Source organism: Eutrigla gurnardus (assembly GCF_963514095.1).
Source record: "Eutrigla gurnardus genome assembly, chromosome: 17".
NCBI lineage: Eukaryota > Metazoa > Chordata > Actinopteri > Perciformes > Triglidae > Eutrigla > Eutrigla gurnardus.
This window is the reverse complement of record NC_139928.1, coordinates 14983120-14992465: the sequence shown is the minus strand read 5'-3', so window position 1 is coordinate 14992465 and position 9346 is coordinate 14983120. Positions and strand designations below refer to the sequence as shown.

The window sequence follows — 9346 nt, the reverse complement described above, 5'->3', positions numbered from 1 at the left end:
CTTAATGGAAACTATAACATTATTGTGACCAGTGTGAAACGTAACCCATCGATCCAAATAGCATCTTATTTCAGAATATTTTTGATTATATCATAAATGTATGGTTATCTAATAACCCAATGAGAATATCCTACGACAGGTAAACATTTGCATCTGCTTCCATCTACTGGTTGAAAGTGAATAGATAATCAATTTTAACTCCAGAACGCTAGATGGCGCTAATCAGCAATATTCGTCAGGATCGGTCAGGATGTTTTCGTTTTTTTTCCCTCGCTCGGACAACAAATCTCGCGAGATATTGTTAAGGTTCACATGCTTCACGCTTCCGCTAAGATTTGGACAGGACTGTGAAAAAATAGCCAATGGTATGTGTTTTTATTTCATTTCTATAAGAAGCCTGTGGCTCGAGGCATTGATAAATGTATAATTAACTACATGATAAAAGGTGTAACGTAAAGGTAAAGACTTGGCCGGAACTTTTCCCATTCAGTCATTTGGGGACGAATAAAGTAACGATTGTACTACCGAGAGATTTGACGTTTGATGTCAGTCGTACTCTCATATAAAGGTTAGCTTGTAAATAACAGTACGTCGGGTCCTGCGTCAGGTTTTACACCTGTTCCCTCACAGCTAATGCGAACTGATAGAATATAACAGGAGCAAAAGCAGACATTTTTATTGTTATATCAACGCAGTAGTGTCGGCAAGAATTACATTTATTCAAGTGACGTCACTGTAGTTCGAGGTAATTAACTTGAGTACTTTCAATTTATGCTTCTTTATTTCTTGTAACGTTACACTTTTTGCTTTAGAGTTTACATCAATACATACAATATGATGCATTGTTATTAGTTAAAATGTCGAGTACTCTAATTTTTTTTATAGTGTGCTACTTTTACTGAAGGATCTGAGTACTTATTTCACCACTGCAACATCCTCATTATTACCTACCAGTTGGCTATTACAAATATTATGTTGCTGCGCAATGTTTACTGTAATTGGCTATGATAACGTGAGTTTTTTTATTATTCAGCTAAATGTGTTTATGTGTCTTGTAGGTGATGTTACGATGTTGGCCTCCTCATTAAAGATGGCAGCAGTAGCTGGAGTGAGGGCTGCCCTCTGCCTTCAGCGATCAGTGACGTTGCGGCACAGCGTTGGGCTCATTCCAAAGCAGTTGACGTCAACCTGCCTTCCCAGGGGGCTTTGCAGTGCCCCTACAAAAAGTCTTGAGCCGAAGCCGCCGGTGAACCCAGAGAACGAATCCCTGCTGGAGAATCTGAATCTCATGGGAGTTGATGTGAAGATGGCACGTCAGCGTCAGCCCGGGGTGCTTCGGAAAGCATTCACTAACGAGCAAGGCCTGGCACAGTTTCTGAAAGGTAAAGGTGCCAGCCGCAAAGTGATCGCCAGCATCATATCCCGCTATCCCCGCGCTATCACCCGCTCGATCGAACACTTAGAACAGCGCTGGGCACTGTGGAGAAACATCTTTAAGACTGATGAAGAAATTGTGAGCATCCTGGATCGCTCACCCGAGTCTTTCTTTCGGTCCAGTGATAATGGGAACCTGGAGAAGAACATAGCTTTTCTCACCTCGCTGGGACTGAACACCAAAGACCTCCATCGACTGCTGACCACAGCGCCCCGGACATTCTCCAACAGTTTAGAGCTCAACAGGCAGATGGTGGAGTTCCTGGAAGACATCTGTGCCGAACTTGGTGGAAAGAATCCAGAGCAGTTTCCTAAAGCCGTCATATCCCGAAACCTTTACATTCTCATCCGAAGCACTAAGAGAGTCAAGACGAACATCGATATCCTGAGAGCTTCTCTTAAGCTGAGTGATTCAGAACTGCTTGCTCTTCTTCAAGGCCCCGGAGCGGAAATACTGGACCTTTCCAATGAATATCTGAAAAAGAATTTTAGCAGTCTCCAGGAGAAGATGGTTTTGCTTGGCTGTCGGAAGACGGACATAAAAAAACTAATCCTCAGCTACCCCATGGTTCTGTACATTGGGCCGGACACACTGACCTCTAAACTGGACTGCCTCCTGAAAGGAGGAATAACAATGAAGCAGATACTGGAAAAGCCCAAAGTTTTAGACTACAGCACACAGAACATTACAGGGCGACTGGGGGAGCTGCAGAGAGTGGGATATGACTTCCAGAAGAATGGCATCAACGTACTGGACTCTAGCCGAAAGCGCTTTGTTAGAAAGATAGAAAGACTTAGTGCCTCACCAGAAGACTGAATGTTACTGTCTATATTTTAATGTTGCATTATGTGTGATGATGCTTTTACTTCAACTTGCCTTTACAGCAATCATGTTTAGTTAATGTAGAAACTAGAACATGATTTCTGACATCTCTGATGTCTCTGGTCATATTTCAATATATCTGCAGCTTTATTTACTGTCAATTGACTCATCTTTTCAGCCCGAATAGCTTTGTTTACAACACTGACAGCAGTGTAAAAAAAATTACCTTCCCTTCATAAGCACATGCATTTTTTCTATTTCTCAAATACGGTATTTGTAAATTACATACAGTATATTGATGCAATCTTGAAATAAAAGTGATATCAAAAGCATATCATCTGAGTTTCAATCATAATTCCAGTTGTTGTTTATATTTGTGGAAATGTGTAATTACTGATATGAGGTAGGTTTTAGCAACATAGAATATGGGGTTTAGTGCCATTTTAAATGTCCTGTATATTAAATTATTTAAATCTGGGGATACTTCATCTCAGGACTACCATTAAATGATGATTGTTTTTACCTGGTCATACCAATGCTAGCGTTAATGTACTCCAATTGACAATTTCTAGTGACTAACTCCGCAGGAGACACTGAGCCACCTTCACTTGTGCGTGTTTACTTATTGCAGCCACTTGCTAGGTAGGGTAAGCTGATGGACTACGTAATGTTAAAATGTGACTCTACAGGTTATAAAGAGAGTTGCGAGTCACGCAATCAATCATTTGAATTAATATGTTTTGACTGGCTTTAGCAGCAAGTGACACGGGTGAATGGAGACAGCAGACTCGACACACCCAGTTAAAAGATCCGGTTATGAGTGGGTGAATCTTCTCACGTCTCTACTTTGCATTACATTCACCGTCATTTTTTCTTAGTGTGGGCAAGATGAAGCTCTTTCAACCATTTGCATCTCCAGAAAAAAGGACAAACATCCTTTCTACCATTATGAACAATTCCAACAACGAAATGATGATGTAATTTTAATAATAATAAGCTGACCAAATGCTTTTTTTTAATAATTTCCATGTGGGGAAAAAGATGGTAAGAAAATCAATACATGTAAAACAATTATTGGCTTGTTTAGACTAAATTGATTAAAGAAGAAGATGGTGATTTGGCTTACTGTAATATGCGGAACCATATTTCGTCGGAGGGTTCAGCACGGACCTCTCCAAACTGCTGCACAGCCGTCACCTCATGCCGTTGGATTGTTTTCTGTATGTTAGGTTGTGAGATAGAAGCACAACCCACGCATACTGCAGTGCATACTCTGTGTTTACTGTTGATTTTAAACTGCTATAAAATAGCGGTAAATACATTAGCACAGCTAGCCGCTAGTTGACTGTCAGCCGTTGCGTTAGCGGTTAGCTTGTTAGCACGGTTAGGCTCGAGCAGTTCATGTTAGCTGTTTATTTTTGGCAACTTTAATACTAACAGGTAAGTGACTCTGAATTCAGTTTAATCAGACAGCCAACCAGGAAGTTAAACGGAGTGGCTTCGACTGACTAAGTTACTCATGAAGAAAGACAACAACTCGTAGCTCAGGACCAGGACATAGTCGTTTGATTAGCAGTACCTCAGATGGATTCAAAGTGATCAGCTGATTTATCGATAGGTTTCGGGGAGAAAGGAGGATATGGATAATCCCAGTGAAGGTGTGATGGAAAAAGCAGCAGAGGAACCCGTTGAAAAGAGGAAGGGTGAAGCTGCCCTCAAAGCACAGTAAGTAAATACCATTAGTGGAGATCAATGCATTCTCAAGTGTGCTCCAAAGTGTATGTGGTGGGAGAATGTAGATCCAGATCTCTGATGAGATTATAACCACTCAGCTGGCAAAACGTTTTGAGTGTCTCGCCTGGAGAGGTCAAACTTCCAGCAACACATAAAGTATCGTGGCCTTTATCAGGGTCATCCTGATCAGACTTCCCTTCTCCCTGCAACGGTCTTCCCAGTCACACTCAAAAGTTGTGTGTTGCATGTCAGGTTGTTGCATCTTCAAACTGACAGGTGGATCACTTTTCCTTCCTTTGTCTTGTATTTGCAGATACCGAACCACCAAAGAAAAATTTCACGGGTTTGTAGACTCTCAGTGGCAGGGCCCGAAAGGAGAAAAAGCCAGTGATAACGACAAAGTTAGCGAGACAAAGGAAACCTCTGTCGATGAACCTGAAACAAAAAAGCTCAAGCTAGACCCAGAGGAGGGAAAAAAGGGCGGCAAACCAGACGGTAAACGCATTCGGGGACAGAACAAGTCAAGGCCACACACGAAGCCTAATGCCTACGATGAAAAACGACTGTGTCTCTCAGTCATTCAGGTATGAAACTTTAAACGACCGTTCACAAATGCCACATTAATTAAGTTTTCAATCGCTATGTGAGCTGATAGTTATAACCATGACTTTGTCCATCCACGCAGGACAATAGGGAATGCCCCTTTGGAGACAGTTGCCACTTTTACCACAGTGTACCCGACTACATGGCCACTAAGCTCGCTGACATCGGGGAGAGCTGCTACCTCTATGACACACTGGGAAAGTGTGCTTATGGTCTCGCGTGCCGCTATGCCAAGGCACACACTACGCCCGACTTCAAAACCGTGGAGAACGCAGAGCTGATCAAGGCCAACGAGGGCAGGACCCCGGTGAAGAACAGCCTGAGCAAAGACCTCCAGAACCGTCTGAGGAAGCGTTCGGTGTCCTTCAAGAAGTCCGAAGAGTACCTCGATACACTCTCGAACAACAAAGACAAACGAGAACAGCAAGGGAATGGTAAGACGACTGAAGAGGTTTGAGATGGATGACAGATTTACTTGAGTGATACACACACATGCATGATCTGTCGGCAGTGCAAATGTCCTTCAGGAATATTCATTTTCTGCCAGCATTTCTGCTCCTTTAGAATCTTTATAATTCAGTCTTTTGTCACTCAGGTGATACCCGTGCGGCTGAAGTATCTACAGATCCAACGGGAGGGCAGGAGCGTGCGTCTACTGATGCTGAAACACAGGTAAAACTTTACTCTTCCGTAGGTGTGTGGAAATATAAAGTGCGTTGCTCGGCATTTTGCAAGTATGTTTACATGTTTGCTTTGTTACAAGCTACAGGCCAGCCCAGACAAACAGCCTCCGGTGAAAACTGTTGGCCCTCTCACCGATGTCGATGTCATCAAGTTGCGCTCATGTGAGAAGAAACAGGTATATCTCAGGCAACTATCTTTCCCCCAAAAATATTTAAAATAACTCGAGGAATATCATATAATCCATTGTATCTGTGTTCAAGGTGGACTTTCAAGACAAGCTCTACCTTGCTCCTCTCACAACTGTAAGTAAAACCAGACTGAATTGAGTAGCAATGCTTGATGTATTATTGATGCGGTCATTCTAAACGAGAGTTAAAATGTCTCTCTAAAGAACCAGCGACATACCAAGACCCGTGAATGAGGTTTTGACCTGACTAAATGATTCCTGCTCTTTCCGTAGTGTGGAAATCTGCCTTTCCGCCGCGTCTGCAAGCGCTTGGGAGCGGACATCACCTGTGGGGAGATGGCAATGTGCACAAACCTGCTACAGGGCCAGCAGTCGGAGTGGGCCCTCCTGAAGCGGCACGAAAGTGAAGACATTTTTGGCGTCCAGGTGACGTTATCATAGATTACCGAGACTCCTCAGAAGCGCTCAGATTTGTTGAATTAGTCTGTTCGTGTTGTTGTTATAAACACGGCTTGTGGACTTGGGTGAGAGTGAAGAGGGCCTCGGTTCTGAAGTCCTAGTTGTGTCTCCAGGTGGAGGGCTGCTTCCCCGACACCATGACGAGGTGTGCAGAGCTCATCAACAACAACATTGATGTGGACTTTGTGGACATCAACTCTGGATGCCCCATTGACCTTGTCTACAAGAAGGTAAACGTCCTATTAATGAAAGTAGTCTGATTCAGATTAAAGGAAAGTCCCCACTGGTTTTCACTCCCGGCAGTGTAGATTGCGATAGACTGGGATCGGCTCCAGCCCCCCCTCAACCCTGAATACAGGATAAGCAGTAGACGATGGATGGACCATGACTAACAGACAGATGTTTGCTTGCTTTCTCTCATCAGGGCGGCGGCTGCGGCTTGATGACACGCACCAGAAAGTTTGAACAGATCGTCAAGGGAATGAACTATGTACGTTTTCTTTTTTTTTCATACAAAGAATTGCCAAAATTAAATATGAAGTATGTGTAAAGCTAGTTTTAATGTTAATTCTCCCTGAAGGTCCTTGATGTCCCTTTAACTGTCAAGATCCGCACCGGTGTTCAGGAGAAGTCCAACATAGCACACAAACTCATCCCAGAGTTGAAGAAGTGGGGCGCCTCTATGATCACAGTAAGTCTCATGTAAAAGCAGCATAAATAAATGTGAAAATGTGTCAAGAAATGCAGGAAAAGAACGGAAGTCAAATTCATTCTCATTTCAAGTAGTGTCTTGTCCATATGGGCTGGACACCTTTGGCTGTATGACACATGAATAAAAAAATATTATAACATATCATAATAATTTGTAAATTCATGTTGCTACAATTCCCCTTACACACTGTTGTTTCATTTTACCAAAACATGCACCTAACAATCAAAGGGAGATCATAGAAAAAACAATGTTGGAGCACTTGATGTTTTCCATTTCACATTCTGTTTAACTCGTATTAAATATTAGTCCCTGTCATACTGATGATGATTCATCTCTGAGAAGTTTTTCCAACCCCTATTTTGTTGTTGTTGTTGTTTTTTTGAATGCATAATACAATTTCCTGCTTGCAAATCCTCCACAGATACATACGAGTCGGTTTCAAAATGTGATGACGCACCACTGATGTTTTAATTTTCTTACAGTTGCACGGCCGATCCAGGGAACAGCGCTACACTAAGTCGGCTGACTGGGACTATATCGCCACCTGTTCCAAGCTGGCTTGTCCTGTCCCACTTTTTGGTATGTGAATTTGTTTCACATTACTGTATCTAAGCTGTATGAGAGCAACATGAGTTTGATGGTCACTTTGGTTTCATTTATTGTGTTCAGTTCTACATCTAGCAGAGTTTTATAGGCTATTTATTTAGGCATTATTATTATTATTATCTTTTGACTTAGATGAACAGATATTAGGTTTGTTTAAGAGAATGAGAGATTGTTCATTCAGTTACATTGTTTTTGTTCTTTTATTTGCCTCTTTTTATTAGCCAAGTAATCGGCTATTGGCTTTTTCCCGCTTCAAACTACTGGTAATATATCAGGCTTTTAAAAATCCACTGTCGGTCCATGCCTGCTTTGTTTATTGCCCTAGGTAATGGGGATATTCTGTCCTATGAAGATGCCATGAAAGCGCGAGATACTGGAGTTTCTGGTATTATGATTGCAAGGTTGGTGCCAATTAAGTGATTGCACACAGTATAGAAAAACTAATTGTAACACAAAAGTAAATGTCACGTTATCGTTTGTAACCTTCAGACCAGTTATCTTTGTGGTGAACTTGATTGACTTTTGACTCTTCAGGGGCGCTCTCATCAAACCCTGGATTTTCACTGAAATAAAGGAGAACAGACACTGGGACATCTCATCCAGCGAGCGTCTCGACATCCTCAGGGATTTCAGCAACTATGGTCTGGAGCACTGGGGCTCTGACACTCGAGGTGTGGAGAAGACCCGCACCTTTATGCTGGAGTGGCTCTCCTTCATGTGCAGGTGGGCAACAAGATGCACTTCAGTACCCTGTGCACAGTATGACATTAATCTTGCCCACCAAGAAAAGATGCATTATGCTATTGCTGTAATTGCTATTTTCCACCTGAAGTCCCTGGGCAGGTTGATGGAATAAACCCCTTGTAACAGATCGTGCTGTTCCTGTTGTTTTGTCAGAGCAGAGTGTAACACATTTTTTCAAGGGGGGAGCAAATGTGAATCATTTTAAAAAGTAAGCAGACAAGTGCTTTAACAGAGTATACTATCTCTGTCTTTCAGATATATTCCAGTGGGCCTGTTGGAGCGGCTGCCTCAGAAGATCAACGAGAGACCTCCGTACTACTTGGGCAGGAACTACCTGGAGTCACTGATGGCCAGTCAACATGTTGGGGACTGGGTCAGGATTAGGTGAGCAGGATTCAGCATCAAGCTACACCCAGATGAAATGCTAATTTGATGTATTTTCTGATTACAATCTCTTCCCTTTTCCCCCTCTGCAGTGAAATGCTACTTGGACCCGTACCAAAGAATTTCAACTTCTTGCCCAAACATAAAGCCAACGCCTACAAATGATTTTCTCCTTGCCTGAATATCCCGGCCTTTTGATTTTGTTTCTTTAATTTGACTGGTTATAGAGAATATGATTTAAAGAAAGATAATCTATTGTTTTAAATGATCAAGACTGTTTAGCTGTCTGTTTTATTTCACTCGTGGTGCAGTAGCAGAATACAGGAGGCGTTTGTGTTCTTGAAATATATGCAATAAAGTCTTTTGTCTCACTAAGATATTTCTCTTTCTTTTATTATGCTTGCAATTATTCAGAAATAATTAGCCATTATGGAATATCTATATGACTCAGAGAAATCCAGTAGTGCGCCGTGAAATGCATATAGATGTTGTTTTTAAAAAAATTTAGTTTAGTCGTTATGTTATGTAAAATTCTGTTGTGTTGTCATGTTAAACAGCAAAGCAATTCACCCTATCTGTATAGTATATATTTTACTGAGTCACAAAAGTTGCCATGGAGAGCAGTTGGTGTCATATATATATATATATACCGGTATATATACTATATATTATATTTAATGGATTTTAATGTTTTTTTAAAAACATGTGGAAGAAGTCAATAAATGTGTTTTATTGTATAAATGAGAATTTGCTCATGTTACGTATGTGCACATATATTTAACTTTTTTATGAGGCCAGATTTTTAATTAAGAGGTGTTTCTTCTTGAAATACATGAAATAAAGTATCTCTCCTTATTAAGGCAGAGAGGCGTGTCTTTCACAGCACATAGGCGGTCTTCATTCACACCTCAGACTTAATTTGTGCGCGTGCCAATTAACTGCCCCCAGGTGCGAGTAATTAACTTCAACACGCTAC

The 9346-nt window shown here is 41.6% G+C and overlaps 2 protein-coding genes across 6 annotated transcripts; both read left to right on the top strand.

Annotated features, from left to right (window-relative positions):
• Positions 1-316: 316 nt before the first annotated feature.
• Positions 317-2573, top strand: mterf1 (mitochondrial transcription termination factor 1). 2 transcript variants are annotated; one of them, XM_084031993.1, is made up of 2 exons: positions 317-365; positions 1059-2573. In XM_084031993.1, exon 2 carries the CDS (start codon positions 1070-1072, stop codon positions 2249-2251), a length of 1182 nt encoding a protein of 393 aa, XP_083888119.1. In that variant the 5' UTR covers positions 317-365; positions 1059-1069; the 3' UTR covers positions 2252-2573. The 2 variants fall into 2 exon arrangements, with proteins under 2 accessions (XP_083888119.1, XP_083888120.1); XM_084031994.1 differs by having other exon boundaries at positions 336-458.
• An 858-nt stretch (positions 2574-3431) lies between these two features.
• dus3l (dihydrouridine synthase 3-like) lies at positions 3432-8745 on the top strand. Of its 4 annotated transcripts, none has more exons than XM_084032287.1 (16): positions 3432-3697; positions 3876-3982; positions 4305-4575; positions 4677-5028; positions 5190-5266; positions 5358-5453; positions 5539-5580; positions 5739-5891; positions 6038-6154; positions 6349-6414; positions 6505-6615; positions 7119-7215; positions 7568-7643; positions 7777-7965; positions 8242-8370; positions 8463-8745. In XM_084032287.1, the coding sequence occupies exons 2-16, from the start codon at positions 3897-3899 to the stop codon at positions 8533-8535; spliced, it is 1935 nt and encodes a 644-aa protein (XP_083888413.1). In that variant the 5' UTR covers positions 3432-3697; positions 3876-3896; the 3' UTR covers positions 8536-8745. The 4 variants fall into 4 exon arrangements, with proteins under 4 accessions (XP_083888413.1, XP_083888412.1, XP_083888414.1 ...); XM_084032286.1 differs by having other exon boundaries at positions 3432-3701; XM_084032288.1 differs by having other exon boundaries at positions 3432-3982; positions 5364-5453.
• Positions 8746-9346: the final 601 nt, after the last annotated feature.

Excerpts from the sequence above, each read along its gene's own strand:
- mterf1 (XM_084031993.1), top strand. The coding sequence starts at position 1,070 with ATGTTGGCCTCCTCATTAAAGATGGCAGCAGTAGCTGGAGTGAGGGCT.
- dus3l (XM_084032287.1), top strand. The coding sequence starts at position 3,897 with ATGGATAATCCCAGTGAAGGTGTGATGGAAAAAGCAGCAGAGGAACCC. Across the intron at positions 6,155-6,348 it reads TTGACCTTGTCTACAAGAAG|GGCGGCGGCTGCGGCTTGAT; the intron begins GTAAACGTCCTA and ends TTCTCTCATCAG. Across the intron at positions 7,966-8,241 it reads TGGCTCTCCTTCATGTGCAG|ATATATTCCAGTGGGCCTGT; the intron begins GTGGGCAACAAG and ends TCTGTCTTTCAG.